General features: G+C 41.5%; 2 protein-coding genes across 2 annotated transcripts; both read left to right on the top strand.

Annotated features, from left to right (window-relative positions):
* Window positions 1–9495: 9495 nt before the first annotated feature.
* On the top strand, window positions 9496–10554 carry LOC136392909 (olfactory receptor 1J2). Its single transcript, XM_066365591.1, has one exon. The coding sequence runs from the start codon at window positions 9496–9498 to the stop codon at window positions 10435–10437; it is 942 nt and encodes a 313-aa protein (XP_066221688.1). The 3' UTR covers window positions 10438–10554.
* Window positions 10555–14372: 3818 nt separating this feature from the next.
* Window positions 14373–15314, top strand: LOC136392908 (olfactory receptor 1J4-like). Its single transcript, XM_066365590.1, has one exon. It carries the CDS (start codon window positions 14373–14375, stop codon window positions 15312–15314), a length of 942 nt encoding a protein of 313 aa, XP_066221687.1.
* Window positions 15315–20706: the final 5392 nt, after the last annotated feature.

Below are 20706 nucleotides of genomic sequence, written 5' to 3'. Positions count from 1 at the left end.
TCTAGTCATACAATCAACCCTATCAATCTAGCAGTAAAACTGAATGGACTTTAAACCACAGTGTCTACAAGAACAGATATTTAAAAATTAATTTTGGTTTAAAATATATGCAAAATTACCTGACCTGTGGTAGCGCAGAGCATAGAGCATTGACCTGGAATGCTGAGGTTGCCGGTTTGAAACCCTGGGCTTACCAGGTCAAGACACATATGAGAAGCAAGTACTACAAGTTTTGATGCTTTCCACTTCTCCCATCCCCTTCTCTCTAAAAAATCAATCAATAATAGATCAATCATTAAATAAATAAAATAATAATAGATGCAAAATTATGCTTATGGTATGATATCCTATCAAAACACTCAACGCTATATTATTTGTGGTAATATATGTGATAAAAGTATAAAAACTAGTAAAAGGTATAAAAAACTTCATGGTAGCAGTGAACCCTATCGAGAAGGAGGAAGGGAATGGGGCGGGTGGATGGTACTTTGACTGTGTCTGCAACATTCTATGTTGTTGGTTTTAATTGTCAAAACAAATTGGCAACATGCTAATATTTGTGAATACATGGGGTCACATATTTTATTAAGTTTTTCAATACTAAATAATCAAGATTTTGTTCTAAATAAAAGAGAAACATGCCTAAGATCACATTCACCAGAGAATGTTCCTGGTTGAGGATGAGGGGTGGAGGCAGGATGGAGAGTGAGGAAGGTTCAAACCTAGGAAACATCTGTCTGGGTAAAGCCAGTTCACAATCATATGCTGTCTGTTTGATTGGGGCCCTGCACAGCGTGGTAATATTTAGACCCTTACAGAATGACTTTGTAATAATCAATGTTATAAAGACTGTGTGTCTCCCTCTATTTTTCCCTGTCCATTTCCAGTATTCCTTTAATCTTATATTTTCCTACTAGCAGTTTAGATGTGTTTTAATACTAAAGTTTCATGCAACCCCTTGAACCAACCTCTATAGCCAATGAGCAAATTGTCAATCCCACCGGTATGTGGCAAAGGTCAAATCTTCTGCTCTTCAGCCAGTTAGTCAAGCCTAAGAAAACTATTGTCATAATGATGCTATAAGAGGCACAGATTCCATGCCCTGGTCATCGTGTCCCATTTAAGAAAGGGGCAAAGACTGCTTCAGTCATTCCTACCTAAACATACTCCATCCACCACAAGGAAGAGAAGCAGGAAAAGAAGATAGTGCCCAGAGTTCTACCGTCACTTTGTCAACTGGCTTCAGCAGGCAGCTCTGTGCCACCAGACCTGGTTCCGCCACCCCCAACTGAGTGAAAGGAGGAGTGTAATTATGAGCCAACTTAATCAAGTAAATAAAAATTCATGCCAAATGGTGACTTTCAATAGCTGCAGCAAAGCAGCCAGCTGGCTCCATAGAATATCTGGAACCAGATATCATGTCAGAATATTAACAAATAATCATTAGGTCTCCAGAAACAGGTACATGTTGTTTGGTACTTATTCCTGGAGACAGAGAAGGTTTTCTTCACACATTCCAGCACTTTGGACCCAAACCTCACCCAATAATCTCCATGGGTCATGGGAAAGGAGCAAAGAAATACTCTCTTACATTTCTGGAGATTCTTCAAATTACCTGTGTCAGTTTTACTTAGGGGACATGCAGAACCACAGCCACAGGTAGTGTGACTTCCAGAACATTGAGGCTTCCATATCCTTTCCCCAAACACTCCCTCAATAGCCTGCTGATACCTTCAATTCTTTCAGCAGAGTGAAAGGCTTTAAGGTCCTGAAAACAGATCAGGTGTAAAGGTAAGTATTCCCAAGACAGACATTCCTCTGTTCAACACTCTCATTGGGACAGAGTGGCTGGGATCCATACGTTTTGGGGGCCAGGTCTGGATGGCTGACCAAGGGCATTGGCCTCAGAGGAAGTGAGGAGGGATAGGGCTGAGGGGTGGGGATTGCAAGCAGAGTGAAAGCAGAGGCTACAGACCCTGAAAGCAAATTTATTATCTTTCCAGTTTGGCTGAGATGGCTGCAATAGGCCTAGAAATAGTCACATTGTTAATAAAATCTGACTCAGCACCTAATTTACACCAGGTGTGTCCAAATAGTGCTCACTTCTTCCTACAATCTTTCAACATAGGTGTTCTAAGTCTCATGTTACAGAGGAGAGAACTGGGACTCAGTGATGAAACTTGCTCAATATATGGTGACCTGGGATTGATCCTAGATCTATCTGGCTTCAAAGACTAAATACTTCCCACTATATTATAGCGTTATTAACTATATTCTCGAGTAAGACAGTCCTTGCTGCCTGAGAGCACTCTAAGATTTTAAGAAATAAATCAGGAAGTTTGAGAATGAATGAAAAACCTATGGTCTCAAGATATGTTCCTAGATGTTAATATCAATAATAAGTGACAATAATAACAATTATAATAAAAACCATTCATGAATCATATATTGATTGTGGAATACAGGCCAACTGCTATGATGTATTACTTTATTATATCAGCCTGACAGGGCCACATTAAAAGGCATTATTCTTATTTACCCAGTTGGAGACTAGGGCTCACAGAGTGTAAGTAATTTGCCTAAAACATTCAGCATGAAAATGATGGACAGGCCATTCAACCCCAGGTTTATCTGATTTCAAATCCATGTTCCTAACCACCACACTACATTTTCTCTATCAGAGCATGATTTGACCCCAAAAATGACATCTGCTCTGCATTAAAAAGAAGAAGATGGGTTTTAAATTTTCCCAAAAGCTTTTGAACAGATGTATGCCTTAGTCCCTCATCAGATGACGGAAAGTGAGTAGAGAAGCTAGGATACCACCTACTGACTTTACAAAGACAGTTGTTCTTAAAGCAAATTTCTCAGGGCTCCAGGACAAAGGCAGATCAGACCCTGGCTGATGCTCCTGATGGACTCCCGAGTTTCAACCAATAAGGGAAAGGCTAGGCAGCTATGGGACACATCCAAGGAAATGATAACACATAACCAATAAAAGGAGTTCATGAAAAGCTTATATTATAATAATTGAAAGAACATAACAGAAAAGTATACACTGGCATGTTTGCAATCCTTCACAAAAAATACAGAGCTCTTTCTTTTTCAACCTGGAAGGTTGTGCTCATAGCTTGGATGCCGGTCAGCTAGGCAGCAAAACTATGAAAGGGATAACATTTTCCCAGAGAGAAAAGTACCAACCCTGAAGAATTAAGCTAATTCCATTCACCTAAGTTATTCAAGAGGACACAACAAAATTATATAAAGTGTCTGGCACAGATCACACACACACACACACACACACACACACACTTTGCTGAGTGGAGCTTACAAGAACTGCCCTAACCTAGCTCAGAAGTGATAGATTCAAATACTGTCATCCCCAGGGTATGAACTAATATTTCATTTTCTCTCCAAAAGTCTTAGATCAGGAAAGAAAGGTAAGGCAATAACTTAACCCTAAAGTGAGGACAAGGTCACTCTGTCTTTTAAACCAGATCCAGGTAATGACAAAGGTATCCACTTCTATCAACCAGACTGAGAAACCAGGGCCATAAATTTCTAGTTAGAGACAAGGGACAATTTGGGAGTAATTATTGCATTTCCTTAACCATTTTCAGTGGAGATACGCCTTAGCCATAGACTAAAGATAGTCAACTCCTTTGGGAATATAAATGAGAACTTTTATATTTGCAGATTCATTTATTTTTATAGAATTTTCAGCCCTGGCCGGTTGGCTCAGCGGTACAGCATCGACCAGGCATGTGGAAGTCCCTGGTTCGATTTCCGGTTAGGGCACACAGGAGAAGCGACCATTATGCCCCCTCCTCCATCCTGTTCTCTTTCTCTCTATCTTGCTCTCCTCCCCTCCCGAAGCCATGGCTCCCATGGCAATTTGTTTCCGAGTGCTGAGGATGGATTCATGGACTCGCCTCAGACCCTGAAGTAGCTCCACTCAGAGCAATGGGGCAGCGACTGGAGATGGACAGAGCATCGCCCCCTAGTGGGCTAGTGCTCCTGCTGGATGGATCCCAATCAGGGCACATGCGAGAGTCTGTCTGTCTCTCTGCATCCCACCCTCTCACTTAATAAAAAAAAAATTAAAAAGAATTTTCATGTCTATGAGCTCATTTAACCCTCACCATAATTCTTGAGGGAGATAATATTTTCCCTTTTTATTGAGTGTGAGACTGTCTCAAAAAAAAATGGCCCAATGAGGATTCAGACCCCAACTCAGTAACTTCAGACCCACAGTCTGGTTCCATTGCACATGAAGCCTCCCTGTACCACTGGGCTCTGCCCAATGCGGGCCTCTTCCTCCTCGTCCGTATTCAGTCTGGAACCGGAAGGAGAGCTGCTATTAATCCCTGGGCAATAAAGGCGTTTTTCAAGGAAGAGTTGGGTTTCTGTTTCTCAGAAATAGAGATTTCTTTTCTTCCTACAGAAATACCTGCATGCATACAGAGATAATTATTGTACAGTCATGACACATAATAATAGTAGGCACGTCTCAGGGTTCAAAACCTATTCTAACCATAAGAATGAGTGAGAAGCCTTCTGAGACCTACTCCACTAAGACTGGCAAATATAGAGAAGAGTTACAGAATCAAGGAGAGGACAGAGCATTTTATTTATTATTTTTCACTAACTCATTCATTCATTTACTCGTTCATGAAAATAGTGTGTACCTACTATATAGTAAGGATTTTGTGAGGACTATGAGTAAATATATAAAGTGGCAGGCTGTGAGGAAGGAACAAACTCCAGCATGCGCCCCAACCTGGATTCACTCAGCAGGCCCATTACCTGACGATGCTCTGCCCCACTGAGCTGCAGCTCTGTTGCTTGGCAACCGAGCTAATTTACCATCTGAGGCGAGGCCATGGAGCCATCCTCAGCACCCAGGGCCAACTTTGCTTGAAATATTCAAGCTATAGCTGCAAGAGGGGAAGAGAGAGGAAGGGAGAGAGAGAGAGAGAGAGAGATATGGAGGGGCAGAAGAATGGAGAATGATCACTTCTCCTGTGCGCCCTGACCAGTAATCAAACCTGGAACTTCCACATGCTGGGTGGATGCTCTACTGCTGAGCCAACCGGCCAGGGCCCTATGACTATATGTTTAAAAACACTGGGTTCTTTTTCTCTCAAAGAGATCAATCTGATGTGCAGGCTGGACAAAACAGTGTCTGGCAAATGCTTTAAAAAAGTCTGTATAGAGTGCTGAGTGCGATGAGAGCACAGCTGTCAATCTTAAATTTAAGGGGTCAAGCAGGTAGACTTGTAAGATGTTACATGTAAGCAGGCACCCCAGACAACCAAAATAAGTAAAGGGTGACACAGACACTGTAGAGAAAAAGTATTTGGGAGAAAAAGAGAGGAACAGAAAAAGAGCCAGAGAAGACAAAGGATTACAAATTTGGGAAACTACATTATCAGGAAAATTAGAATGCCTGAAGCGGTATACTTCCATGAGCAAAGGGATTCAGGATGCGGCCAGAAAAGTTAGCAGAAATGGATCATGCATGACCTTGAAGTCATATTGGACAACCTGTACTTGATTCAAAAGAAAAGGAGAAACCAAAGAAGGATCTGATCAGAGGATTGATGATACTATATTGGAAACTATCACTATATGTTAATAATGGATGATAATTTTACTGTAAATGAAGGGAACATTGGCAGGGCAAGGATGGAGTGATGAAAGCAAGGCAAGGAGCAAGGAGACTACTTAGGAAGTGGTCATGGTCATTCAGGTAAGAGATATTAAAGTATATCAAAGAAAGTTGGAGTGTATCTAATGGATTCAGAGAGAATTATATACAGTTAGGTTTTCTTCAGAGTCAGAATCTAAAAGATGTGGTAAATAATATTGATGAGAGCTAATTTTGGTCAGACCATAGCAAAGGAGGAAAACAAAGTACCTAAAAACCTCTTATGAAATTTATGGCTTGGACAGCTGAGTGTATAGTGGTGCTATTTACTGAGATAGAGAACACACAAGGAGAGATCAGTCTGAGAAGTTTTTCACACACTGAGTATGGAGTACCAATAGGTCATCCAGAGGAAGAAATTCAGGAGGCAGTCAGATATACCTCAGATAGAGATGGAAATTCATGGACCACCAACACAGGAGAAAATGAGATTGCCTAAAAAGAAAGGAGATGAGTTGAGAAAAGAGGACAAGAAAGAAGAAGAGTGAGGAGGGAAGGAAAGGGAATAGAGCTAAGGACAGACCATGGGGAACACTGACAATTAAAGAAATGGCAGAGAAAGGGTGTCCCAAAAAAAAGACATCAAAGAACAAGAGACGTAGGAAAATGTGGGATCCAGAGAACTAAGAAAAGAGAAGGTTAAGTGTTTTTAAAAATCTACTGAATTTAATAAGGGGATTTGGTCGTGATGTGACCAGTAATAATGTCAGTGAGTAGTGGGAAGGGAAGCCAGTTTACAGTGGATTGAGGAGGAAACGGAAAGAAAGGAAGAGCAGGAAAGTCAGTAAGAGAGTGATAAGCCATGAAACCCATCCTGGAGAGGTCACAGAGTGAAGACAAAAAAAACTTGGGGGGGACATGGACAGGACCAGAGACTGAGTAGGATTTATGAGACCAAATATTCAATATAATGGGTAAGGTGGGAAAAGAACAAAGAATTGAGTGTCTAAATTTAATATTTTACAGGCAAAGCAAATCCAGTCTCTGTAATATGTCCATGGGAAGAGATGGCAAAAGTGCAATGGAAGTCAAGGTCATGGAAGATGAGATTGAAGACTAAGTACACCACATTGTTGAATGGTTCATTCATGCCAATGCTGATGACTCCCAAGATGATAGTGATTGGTAGGAGGGACGTCAACTGATCCAAGTGTCAAAATCCATAACAAAATAGGAATAATTTCAGTTTGGTAGTTGGTGGTGTAAGCTTTGAAATATGACAGTTTCTCTATTTTTGTCCAGTATTAGAAAAGCTTTATGAAGAAAGATGTCTAATTACAGCATAATTTTAAAAGAGAGTAATTAGTTTCAGCTTAGTTTCCATCAATAAGGGAAGGGTTAAGGCAACTATGGCATGCTTCCATTGGCATATTATGTAACCATTAGAATTATGTTTATAAAAATTTTATGATATAATTTGTAAAAGAATATAATAAAAAACAGTATAGGTGCATGCTTAAAACCATTTTCTTTCTTCCTTCCTTTCTTCCTTCCTTCCTCTCTCCCTCCCTCTCTCCCTCCTCCATTCCTCCCTCCTTTCCCCCCTCCCTTCCTCCCTCCCTTCCTTCCTTCTTCCCTTCCTTCTTTTCTTTTTTACTTTCCTTCTTGAAAACTATTTTTTTTAATTTTTAAAAAGCTAAATTAATCAAGAAAGCAACAAAATCTCCAAAAACAGTGATTATCCCTCTATTCCCACTTTGCATTCACTAATGATCACTGGAGAGAAAATAAACATAACATCATTTCCTTTGGGCTAACTGGTGGGTAAGTGCCCAATGAGACCCCTTTGTGTGGAATATGGTCCTACCTAAATTCTCAGAGGCCATTCGATCATTTGATTTTCTGTTTGGACCCAGCTGGGTCCATTCTCTTCTCTAATCCCTGGAGTTTGACCTACGGCAAAGTGTGCCTAAGGCCGGGAAAGCAGAGCCTGGAACAGAAGGGAGACCAGGGGGCCTTGAGGGCCTTTCTCTGCGGGTTCATTCTCCAAGGTCCCAGCACAAACATGCCTCCCACAGGACATGTTTTCTAAAGAAGTCAAGGGGGAAATTGGACAATTAATCCAAGTTGATGGATGTCTTTAACCGGAAATTACAAATTCTTCTCCCTATGCTCCAGGGTTCTCTCCTTGGCTAGTTATACCCTTCAATTCATAGCTCTAAGACTGGTAGACTGTGACAGTCAGAGCTTGTAGCATTTCTTCTCGAAGCCCATGAATGTCTTGGACCTTGGACGCTGTCTCCTAAAGAGAATCTCCAGACACACAGACTGGATTATAAATTGCAGGTCAGGTCAGTATTATGAATGAATGGGTAGTATTGTCTCAGCAATATATGAATTTACACATGTGTATAGAAGAGGAAGATTAAGATAGCTTCCTTGCTGATTTTGGCATGGAAGAGGAAAGACAATGAAAAAGACAGAGAGAGAGAAGAGACATGAAGTGACAGAAGAATGAAGACACAGCGGCAGAGAGAGTGAGATGGAAAGAAGCAGGAAATGAGGGAGAGAAAGATAATGTGGTCTGGCCAGATAGCTCGGTTGGTTAGAGCAGTGCTCCCCAAACTTTTTTGGGCCACGGACAGGTTTAATGTCAGAAAATATTTTCACAGACTGACCTTTAGGGTGGGACGGATAAATGTATCATGTGACTGAGACAAGCGTCAAGAGTGAGTCTTAGACAGATGTAACAGAGGGAATCTGGTCTTTTTTTTTTTTAATAAAACATCGTTCAGACTTAAATATAAATAAAACGGAAACAATGTAAGTTTTTTATTCTTTCTCTGTGAACCGGTACCAAATGGTCCACGAACCAGTACCGGTCCATGGCCCAGGGACTAGGGACCACTGGGTTAGATTATCATTCCAATATTCCAAGGTTGCAGGAGGATCCCCGTCAAGGCACATATAAGAAAAAAACCAATGATGACATGAACAAGTGGAACAACATATAAATGTTTCTCTGTCTCTCCTCTCTCGAATCAATCAATCAATACATAATTTAAACAAAAATAAAGAGAAAGGAAGACAGGAAGAGAGAAAGAGGTAAAAAGAAAGAAAAGTAACACGAGATAAAGACAGAACTACGGGGAAGCAGTATCTTTCAGGACGGACTCCCACTTCCTTTGGATCCTGACATGGAACACCAGACCCGGACCACCCAGAACACAGGCATTCTAAAATCATTTAGGTGGTTAAGCCAGGAGTTTAAAGTAGGCCTCCGGCACTTTCAAACTATGTCCCTCACTGCAGTGTGGAGAATGAATTAACACACTACTCAGTTTCTTAGGGATCCTTTACTGAATTGAAATTAAAAAAAAAAGTATATGTACATTGATAAGTTTTTTTAAGGAATGCAATACTAATCTTTGCATACTTGCATTTAAAAATATGCCTCTCATCTGAAATTTAACAATGGGGATTAAAGTCAAATCTTGTAAAGGTTCCTATGCTATGATTTATGGCTTCAAGTGCTCACCACAGAGCATCTTTGGGGCAGTAACAGGGCTGAGGCATCATATTCTATAGTCTTGTCCTCAGTGCTAAAGATGCACAAATTCTATCTTGCCAGTGAACCAAGAAGAGCTGGCTCACATTAGCATACCTCATTGACAATGTTACTAACTCTCTTATGTGCCAACATATAAGGAGCATATGAGAAACAGGCTAAGTTTCCAGTTTCTGAAATAAAACATATATATTTATCATATGATGACTAAAAACAATTACTACAGAGCCCTTAATACTGTTCAACCATTCTTCCTCCCCAGCAGACAGGGAGCAGCATGGGGCCCGAGAACCAGAGCAGCGTGTCCGAGTTCCTCCTCCTGGGGCTCCCCATGCGGCCAGGGCAGCAGCGCGGGTTCTTCACCCTGTTCCTGGGCATGTACCTGACCACGGTGCTGGGCAACCTGCTCATCATCCTGCTCATCAGGCTGGACTCCCGCCTGCACACGCCCATGTACTTCTTCCTCAGCCACTTGGCCCTCACGGATGTTTCCTTTTCATCGGTCACTGTCCCGAAGATGTTGACGGACATGCAGACTAAGTACAAATCCATCCCCTATGCAGGGTGTATTTCACAGATGTATTTTTTCATATTTTTTACTGACCTGGACAGCTTTCTTATTACATCAATGGCATATGACCGATATGTTGCCATCTGTCACCCTCTTCACTACACCATCATCATGCGGAAAGAGCTGTGTACCTTACTAGTGGCAGTGTCCTGGGTCCTGTCCTGTGTCAGCTCCCTTACCCACACCCTCCTCCTGACTCAGTTATCCTTCTGTGCTGCTAACACCATTCCCCACTTCTTCTGTGACCTTGGTGCCCTGCTCAAGCTGTCCTGCTCAGACACCTTTATCAACGAGTTAGTCATGTTCACAGTAGGTGTGGCAGTCATTACTCTGCCATTTATATGTATCCTGGTATCTTATGGTTACATTGGGGCCACCATCCTGAGTGTCCCTTCCACCAAGGGGATCTGTAAAGCCCTGTCCACCTGTGGGTCCCACCTCTCTGTGGTGTCTCTGTATTATGGGGCAATATTTGGGCAGTACCTTTTCCCAACAGTGAGCAGTTTCATTGACAAGGACATGATTGTGGCTCTCATGTACACAGTGATCACACCGATGTTGAACCCCTTCATCTACAGCCTTAGGAACAGGAACATGAAAGAGGCTCTTGGGAAACTTTTCAGTAAAGTAAAATTTTTCTCACAGTAATATCTGTAACTTTTATTTAAATCCGAAACTCATTTTTGTTTATCTCACAGCTTTGATTTTCCATTTGAATATATCTGAATATGCTAAGGTCTCCTGAGCCATGAGCACTATGATAAATGATGGCATGTTGGATGTACTTGGTAAATATTTGTGGACTAAAATTTCATTCTCTTAACTATGCTTCCTTTATGAATAACTTTTGATTAGGTAATGCTAAATTAATCTTATTACTTATTTCTGCAATTTGGGGGCATAAGTGATAGTATAATATACAGTTTGGTTATCTGTTATTCGAGGAGGTTTTTGGAACCACTTATATTTTAGGATCATAATCTTAGGCTTTATCACACCCCAGATTCTAAAGAATTAGCTATATTATTTCACTGCAGATTAAATGGGTTTTCTTTTCATTTTATGTGTCTATTGAAATCAAAGAATACAATCTACTTGTCACTTAAATCAGAGGAAATGTATCACTCTGCCTGTTCAAATGGCCTTTTGTGACAACATGGATTGGACCTTGAGAATATTATGCTAAGCAAAATAAGTAAACCAGAAAAATCTAAGAACTATATGACTTCACACATAGGTGGGTTATAAAAGTGAGACTCATGGACATAGACAAAAATGAAGTGATTACCAGTGACAGGGCTTTGACTTTGGGTGATGGGAGCACAACGCAATGAATAGTTCACATCCTTTGGAAATGTATATCTGAAACCTCTGTGTTCCTATGGACAAATGGCACCCCATTACATTTAATTTATAAAATCATTTTTTAAAAAGAATGAAAGCAAAGCTTCTTAAATTTAGTGTGCATAAAAATTCCAGGAGAGCTTGTTAAAACGCAGGTTCCTGGGATCTACCACCATGAATTCCCACTCAGTAGTTCAGGAATGGGGCCCCCAACTTTGCACATCTTCTGCTCCCACATGATTCTAAGGCTGCAGGTCAGTGAGCGGCGGAGTTTGTGGGCTGCACATTTGTAACACCTTCCCTGAATTCTGGGAGGGGGGAGTGAAACAAGGGAATGCTTCAATTATTTTAGCAGTAGAGAAATGCGTGGTTCATGTGGATATTTTCAGATTGATCAGGCTGCAGTAAGTGTCTTTTTTCTACTCTCTAATGTCAGAGGTTTTTCCTAACCTATCAGATGCTCTCTGCTCTTCCATATGTAATATTGACGTATCAGATACTAAGGACCATGCTGTGTATCGCCACACCAGACTACGTGTTCAAGGCAAATGAAGCCAAAGCTTTGAAAAAATTACTCCTATATCCCTCAGTGACTTTTTGTCTTCATTAAGCTCTGTGAGATTTCAGTGCAACTTGTAATTTTGCTAACGACATTCAAAAACAAGTTTTAATATTTTTTAACTAACAATTTTTTCCATACATAATGCACAATAAAATGTACATTTGTTATAAAGCAGGACATGATTTCAAAGTATCTGTATGTCCACGAAGGGACACCTGAGTTCTTGACTTTAGATTTGTATCTAAAAGTCCTCATTTGACTTGCCATGCTTCTTGACATAGTCCACAAGGTAGCTTTTGTCTGGAATCCCATCCATAGTATTGTTACTGTGGGCATCAAGCTTTTACCGCTGTTTTCATCTGTTTCTGTGACTGCCCTCTACAAAATACAGTATGTTTACCTAACCTTATTCAAAAATATAAGACTTCTTAATATATAATCAACAGGTAGAGTGATATTTAAGTCTGTGTTGATGCCCCAAACTCTAGTCTGTTTGAGGTATGAAGCTGGAAATCAAACATTTGAAAGAGTTCGATATTTGACATATGTGTCGACTATTAAAGAGCAACTTTCCCTTATTATTCATTAATGCCATTCTGTAAACTTTCACTTAGGCTACGAGTAAATGAAAGCAATCTGGCTTTGTTGCCTGTCTTTCCACAGGGTTCCACTTGGGCTTGGATTCTTCATGTATTTTTAGGGGCATTTTCAATGTTAGGTTCTTTTCAAAGGAGCAAGACACAGGCACTAAGAAACATGGACTACATTAAAATGGACACTTTTGGAGATACTAATGTAGGCTTGATCAGATGACTGAAATAGAGATTTCAAGGTTTGGTATAATCTTTAATAAAATATCACAGTAAATCTTTGTGTTAATTCAATGAAAGATTGACAAAACCTTAAAATTTTTAAGTAGATTGATATATTGATATTGTATGTAGTCTACATATTGATATGCATAGCACTAGAAATGCAAATATCATTATGTTATTATAGAAAAAACCCTATAATATACTGTTTAAATAAATCTCATTTATGTAAATAAAATGAACAAAAATCATTTTAGAAATATGAAAAAAGAATAATGAACGGGTGAAGTAATTTGACTTCATGCTTTGTTTTCATGTCTACATTGTTTGGATTTCCATCATGGAGCAGAATTAATTGTTTAAGCAGCAAACCAAAAAGGAATGTCACTCTAGCAGTTTGGCTCAGTGGATAGAGCGTTGGGTGTCCTGGGTTCGATCCCTAGTCAGCAGGTGGATGTCCTGGGTTTGATCCCTAGTCAGGGTACACTTGAGAAGCCAACATCTGCTTCTTTTCTCCACCTTCTTCCCGTCCGACAGTCAGTGGCATGATTGGTTCGAGTGTTGGCCCTGGGCACTGAGGATAACTTGGTTGGTCTGAACATGTCAGCCTCAGATGTTAAAAATAGCTCAATTGATTCGAGGGTCAGCCCCAGATAGGAGTTGCTGGGTGGATCCTGGCCAGGGCTCATGTGGGGTCTGTTTCACGATCTCCCTCCTCTCTCTTAAAAAAAAAAAAAAGAATGCCCACTGGGGAGAAAAACCCATCTTCACATCCACTATGACCTAACTAAGCCAATAAAATCAGGGAGGACAGAGCCAGTAACGACGTCTTTCCAAGTCTCCATTTGGTCTCACACTCACAGAACTTCCACCCTGATGTTCTTCCCAAGGACAGTGCTTCCTCAAAGTGTGCCTCTAGAACCATCTGCCTCAGAATTACCCGGTCCCAGACCTCATAGATGACCATCTCTGGAGGAGAAGCTTCGATTGGCATCTCTAACAAGCTCCCCAGGTGATGATGCCGAACATCAAAGTTTAGGGAACACTGCCCCAAGGCATCTGTCCCAGAGGGAGTAAGAAGGAAACTGAGCAATTAATACCTGTTTAGTGCACGTCTCTAACCAAGAGCTTGGTGCCCTGTTCCCTTGGCTCCTTTCTCGGGTGGGTAAAGTAGCGTCTTCATGTTGCCATTTCTGAAGCTGGTGAACTGAGAAGAGTAAACTCCAGGTTTGTGGCTGTTCTCTCTGATGTCAGTGAGAAGGTCAGGACCCAGAAACCTCCAGGTGTCCTAAAGAAAATCTGAGAAACCAGTCCATACTCCTGGAGGCCAGATGACTTCAGCACAAGTTCAGAGCAGACTGGGTATCTGTTGTCAGCAGCAGGTGTGCGTGTGCATGTGCGTGTGCGTGTGCGTGTGCGTGTGCGTGTGCGTGTATGTGTGTGTGTGTGTACAGGTGCTCATCACTTCTCTGTGCTCTTGCTGAACTCACTTCTTATTACTAATTCCTTAAGACAGGGACTGCACAATCACCTCTGGGCAGTGGCTCTCATAACGTTAACCGTGAGCCTGGGGGAGATGAGGAATAGAGCCAGCTGCCTGCTCGAGGATGCCCTGCCTTTATCTCTAGTAGAGCTGCATACCTTTATCAAAGGCATCAAACCTTGGACCCAGGAAATACCTACTCCCTCAGTTACATTCACCTGAGTTCCACTAAAGACAAGACGCTGAGTTTCTTCACCGGAGGACTTTGCATTTTATATTTAAGGGCATCAATGTCACCTACTGTAGGACATCTCCCAGGATCAACATTTGTTGATTATACTTTCATTCACTGTCCTTTCATCTCCAGCAGATGGGGAGCAGCATGAGGCCCGAGAACCAGAGCAGCGTGTCCGAGTTCCTCCTCCTGGGGCTCCCCATGCGGCCAGGGCAGCAGCGCGGGTTCTTCACCCTGTTCCTGGGCATGTACCTGACCACGGTGCTGGGCAACCTGCTCATCATCCTGCTCATCAGGCTGGACTCCCGCCTGCACACGCCCATGTACTTCTTCCTCAGCCACCTGGCCCTCACTGACATCTCTTTCTCATCTGTCACCGTCCCAAAGATGTTAATGAGCATGCAGACTCAGGATCAATCCATCCTTTATGCAGAATGCATAGCACAAATGTATTTTTTCATATTTTTTACTGATCTGGACAATTTCCTTCTTACTTCAATGGCATATGATCGGTATGTAGCTATCTGTCATCCCCTCCAATACATGACCATCATGAGAGAGAGCCTGTGTTCCTTACTCACAGCCATATCCTGGACCCTCTCCTGTGCCAGTGCCCTGTCCCACACCCTTCTCCTGGCTCAGCTGTCCTTTTGTGCTGGCAACACCATCCACCATTTCTTTTGTGACCTTGGTGCCCTGCTCAAGCTCTCCTGCTCGGACACATCCCTCAATGAGCTGGTCATTTTCACAGTAGGAGTGGCTGTCATTACTCTCCCACTAATATGCATCTTGGTCTCTTACTGCCGCATTGGGGCCACCATCCTGAAGGTGCCATCTACAAAGGGCATCTGCAAAGCCCTGTCCACATGTGGCTCTCACCTCTTGGTGGTGTCTCTGTATTATGGAACAATTATTGGGATCTATTTTTTTCCCTCATCTAGCACCTCCAGTAACAAGAACATAATTGCCTCAGTGATGTACACAGTGGTCACTCCATTGCTTAACCCTTTCATTTACAGCCTAAGGAACAGGGATATGAAGGGAGCCTTAGAGAAACTCCTCAATAGGGCCACCATCTTATCCCAATGACATCTGCTCATCTTTATAACAGACACATTTCCCTGGCTGACAGCCCCTAATCTGGAGCCCAGCATGGAGTAAGTGCTCAGTGTATTACTGATAATTTGAATAAAACTCTGCTACAGTCATTCTCTCTTTCCCTTATAATTCTTTAGTATAAATTGTGAAATCTGACTTGATATTATTAATTATTGCTGTTGTCTATTAGATCAAGAAACTCCTGAACTAGTCAAATTTGTGTCTCTTATTTCCTGGAAATGTATTAGTTATTTTTAAAACAGGTTTATTGAGGTAAAATTGACATATATACATTGCATATCTCTGAAGTGTACAACTGGATGCTTTTATATGTATACACTGTGAAATATCTCCACAATCAGGCTGATTATTGTATCCATCAGCTCCACATAGTCTCCTTCTATTTTACTTTTGTATGTGATGAGAACGCTTAATTTAAGATCCACCCTCTTAGTAAATATCAAGCGTACAATATAGTCTTGTTAACTATAGTCATCATGCTGTAATTAGACCTCAAAAATTATTCCTGTAACTGAAACTTTGTACATTATGCTAAGCAAAACAATCAGACTCAACAAGACAAGTGCACCATCTCACCTATATGAAATCAAAAATAGTCAAATTCATAGAAGCGGAGAAGAGAATGATGGTTTCCAGGAAATTGGGGGGGGGGGGGTAAATGATGCTGGGAATTTATTAGTGTTTATGAATTGTTAGAAGACATTAGCTACAGGATTCCCTTGGCATAGAAACTTTGCAAACTTGGGGATTTGTAAAGTATCTCCTTTCCTTTCCTCACTTCCCATTCAATGCTCTTTCCATATTTTTTGCTATTGTTCATGATGATGGTGGAACAGGAAAAGAAACTGTATAGAACCCTTTATAGCTCCAGGAAATTGCCCACTGTTATGAGTGTAGCTGCTCCACTTCAGGACTCAAGGCTCCCTCTGGATTTCAGGGACATTGATCACTCTAATGGACTAAAATAACCTTTATTCAGCAGTTCCCCCTCAAACCCATTGTCTATGCAGCTTCCCGACTGCATGTTGAGTTTCCATCAAGACACAGGCTCATCCAGTTCAGGGAGGACAAAGACAAAGAAAGCATCCATAGTCTGGAGCCTTTTGTTGCCCCCACTGAATTTGGTGACTTTCTTATTCAACCTCTTCATTATCTGTCTCCCTAAAAAGTCATTTCTACTCAACTTAATGACACTAGGTTTGTATTATGAGCCCAAGCAATCTAACCTCTTTGTCACCCAGTGAAGGACCACACAGTTCTCCCTCCTCAGACTGTATTTAGTTAAGAATAAACACGATCATGAATACCTGTGAGACTCAGCACCAGGTAGGTGCCAGAGAGGAGTATTTGGGAAAGACAGATCCCAGTTTGTAAGCTGTTACCTATCAGAGTGTGTGGCCTCAGGCAACTTACTTAACTCCCCAGAACCTCAATTTCTTCTTCTGTATAAATTGAAAAACTATAAGACATCTACTATATTTTTTATTTGGAAAAAAAATAGAATGCTAAAATTGGATTAACAATACAGCTGACCAAAAATAATGAGTATTAGCTCTCCCTATCTATGCATCAGAGGTGAATTTCAGAGCAGAACTTGCAAAAATAGATAACTCCTGAGTTATGGCAACCATGGGAGCATGGCATGTAAATGATATCCCAATTCAAGGGTAATCAGCTGCCTTAGGATATAGCAACACCTCTTCCCTGGTTTGAACTACCTAGATCCAGATGACTAAGGAGCAGTGGAAGAGTGAGTTGGCAAGTATGTAGAGGAAGAAAGACACATCAGAAGAACATCTTACTCTCTACTCTTAACATTCGCTCAGAGAGTTGCCCTTGACCTGGAGCTCATGAAGCTTCCTTTTAGCATCTCAGGTTTTTTTTGTGGAAAAGCAAAGAGTCTAATTTCCACTCTCTCCTGTTAAGCTACTGGCATGGAGTCCCTTTGTCTTCAGCCTCGGTCTCAACCAGTTCCAGAGCCAATACAAAATGAATAAGCATGTTTTAGTTGGCCTGATGCCAACCAAATACTCTGGGATTGGGGTTGAGTGCAATTAAATGTACTAAGGGAGGAATACATTTGAGACTTGAAATACAGAGTAACTATTCTGGCTGGGTGGGGCCTAAGAATGTCACACTACTGAATAAGGTAGGCAACAATGTCCCCTGGTGGATCTGTGTATGCTCTGTGCTGACCTAATTGCTAACTGCCACAGAATAATACTGGGGTGACCAAAATGGACACCCAGTCACATCCAGTTTGCTTGGGGCCTGTGAGAAAGAATTTAAATCCAGCCCCAAAGGGGGTTAAAACATGTACTTCACTGTCAATGATTTGAGATTCCCTGTGGGCAGAATGGAGAAACTAGTGAGCCACCTGGAGAAAGTGGTGGGCAGGGCTGACTGAGCCTGTGTGAGCAGCAGGTTCAGGACATCAGGGGGTCTGGGCTGCAGGGATAGTGGGAGGCTGTGTCCAGTGATCCATCTCACACCTCAGCCTCCTGCATGTTCCCAAACTGTCATCAAGAGGCTTAGGACTCTGCCAGGGACCCTCTCCTGAAAGAGCTGATCAAGGAAGTGGAGGTTTTCTTGCAAATTTAAAGGACAGACACAAGCTGGAGGTCATAGGCTTGGAGGACTATTGGTGGCCCACAGCCTGTAGAACAATGGATACCAATAGAATGAAGGGAGAGGACACCAGAGAAATGGCGCTGTAAGGAGCTATACTGATAAATCTCCCCAAAAATTCAACAAGATCTTCAACCAAAGACAGAAAAATCTATCCTTGGAGCCTCCAGAAGTTCCACACTAAACGCGAAGGTATGATCGAGCGAAAAATTGACTAAATATATAATCAACCCTGAAGGAAATAAGGAGGAAGAAACACTCCGCCTTCCTCACTAACCTAAATAAGGGCTGCTTTCACTGGGAACTGAGAGTATAGGAACTAAGGCGGGCATAGGGTGTGAATAGAACCAGACTGCAGCACAAACATCCAAACCAGGCTGTGGCACAGACATCCAAGCCGAGGAAAAACTGTGCTTGTGGCAACCCAGTCAACACAAGCTAACGCTCACACCAAACCCAGACAAAGAAAGGCACTTGGGACAGCCATCCGCCCCATCTCCTGGTCAGCGCATGCAGATAGTGGATGAGAAATTCCTCGTAGAGCCCCGGGAGTGGGCGCCCATGTTCCCAGACAGAGGCGCAGGATCAGAGACCTTTGTGTGGGCCAAAAGCGGAATCTCAGGGTTGCCCCTGTGCCCCAAAAAGCAGTGCATGGGGAGTGAGTGGGAGCAAAATTCCCTACACTCAAACTTTTCCATGCGGGTGGGGTGCCTCACTCTGAGTGAGAGGCAGCTAGCCTGATATCCTGGTCGGTGAGCGGTGATAGTGGGCGAGAGATTCATCTGAGCACCCCAGGAGTGGGCGCCCGTGTTCCCGGACAGAGGGGCAGAGTCAGAGGTCTTTGTGTGGGCTGAAGCCCCACCTGATTATGCTAGCGGCTCTGACTGATTGAGCCTTACCCAGAGACCTGCACTGAGTGGGAATAGAGTGGGGATTTGCCAGCTCTTTGAGCCTCTTACTTTCCAGGCAGAGGCAGCAGCAACCCCATAGCTGGATCATCAGGCTACTAATTCAGTAAGGAAAGACTAGGAGAGAGGCTCCGAAAATATGGACTCTCTCATTGGTGGAGCCTGCAAATGCTAACGAGCCTCGACTGCCAACGAGACTGAAGCCCAATATATGACATCTCCATAGAGACTTATCAACTGCAAACCTCTACCTAAGCGTGCTACAGGGGGAGAACCTGGGGTACAGAGTCACCAACCGGGAAGAGGAAGAAAAAAGAAAAAGCAAGAAGATAACCTCTAAAAATCAAGAATAATCCACAGACTTTATAACCTATCCCATTTTATTATATTTATTCATTTGCTTCTCTTATCTTCTTGTCTTGATTATTTTCTTCCTCTTCCAATTTAGTTGTTTAATTCTCTGCTGGTCTTACTCTCTCCTCTTCTTGAACTACACTACCCATAGGAGTTACATCTCCTGTTATCTTTTCTTTCTTCGTCCATTCTCTCTATGAGGGTTGCACTCCAAAATCCTTAACTTCTCTCTCTCTCTTTCCTTTTATTCTTTTTTTTTCTTTTTGTGTTTTTCTCTTTCTTTCTTTTTTTTCTCCCTCTATATTAGTTTCTTCTTTTCTCCTTTACTTTTCCTTTCATTCAATCCTCAATCACAAACAAATTACTTTATCAGGGACTCAAATTTTTCTTTGTGGTGCTTTGGGGGTTTTTTGCTTCGCTTTTTTAACTCACTAGCAGTGTTCCCAACCCTGGCTCTCCATTTTATCTAGTTCTTGCTCCACTAAATACAATAGTAATTTTTAAATTTTTTTCCCCTTTTTCCTGTTTCCCTCTTATTCCTCTTATCATATCTCTTAGTCAACCATCATCTAAAAGCAAATCATTTTATTCTTGACCCAAATGTTTTCCTTTTTTGCATTTTGTGGGTCCATACCCCATTTCTTGCCCCTTTATCACTTCTCCCCAACTCAGGCCCTCCATTATAGGTAGATTTTGTTCTATTTAGCACAATATAATTCACAGTTCACCACAAGATTTCCTCAAGAAGGAGGGGAGAGGAGAGGAGAGGGAAAAAAGGAGGGGGAATAATAATTTTTTTAATTTATTATTTTTTTTATTTTTTTAACTTATTATTCTTTATTAATTCTCATCAATACTATCAACAAAACCACCCTCACATACTATTAAGGAAAAAGCAATCAAATATCATAGATACAAAAGACAGAGAGGTAGCAAAGATAGGTGAGGAAAAATCTATGGAGAAAAAATTTAATATATTGGAAACCTTGAAGCTAAATGACAAAGAATTTAAAATAGAAATCCTAAAAATACTCAGAGATATACAAGAAAACACAGAAAGGCAATTTAGGGAGCTCAGAAAACAACTCAATGAACACAAAGAATATATTACCAAGGAAATTGAAACTATAAAAACAAATCAAACAGAGATGAAAAACTCAATACACAAGCTGAAAAACAAGGTAACAAGCTTAGCTAATAAAACAGGCCAGATAGAAGGTAGGATTAGGGACATAGAAGACAAGCAACTTGAGGCACAACAGAAAGAAGAAGAAAGAGACTCAAAAATTTAAAAAAATGAGAAAGCCCTACAGGAATTGTCTGACTCCATCAAAAAGAATAACATAAGAAAAATAGGTATATCAGAGGGAGAAGAGAAAGAAAATGGAATGGAGAACATATTCAAACAAATAATAGATGAGAACTTCCCAAGCCTGAGGAAAGAACTAAAGCCTCAAATTCAAGAAGCAAGC

This window comes from Saccopteryx leptura, chromosome 2 (genome assembly GCF_036850995.1).
Source record: "Saccopteryx leptura isolate mSacLep1 chromosome 2, mSacLep1_pri_phased_curated, whole genome shotgun sequence".
NCBI lineage: Eukaryota > Metazoa > Chordata > Mammalia > Chiroptera > Emballonuridae > Saccopteryx > Saccopteryx leptura.
The sequence above is the reverse complement of the archived record's forward strand: the minus strand, read 5'-3'. Positions and strand labels throughout refer to the sequence as shown.

What these genes read in the sequence shown, in the direction of transcription:
- LOC136392908 (XM_066365590.1), top strand. Translation starts at nt 14,373, where the DNA reads ATGAGGCCCGAGAACCAGAGCAGCGTGTCCGAGTTCCTCCTCCTGGGG.
- LOC136392909 (XM_066365591.1), top strand. Translation starts at nt 9,496, where the DNA reads ATGGGGCCCGAGAACCAGAGCAGCGTGTCCGAGTTCCTCCTCCTGGGG.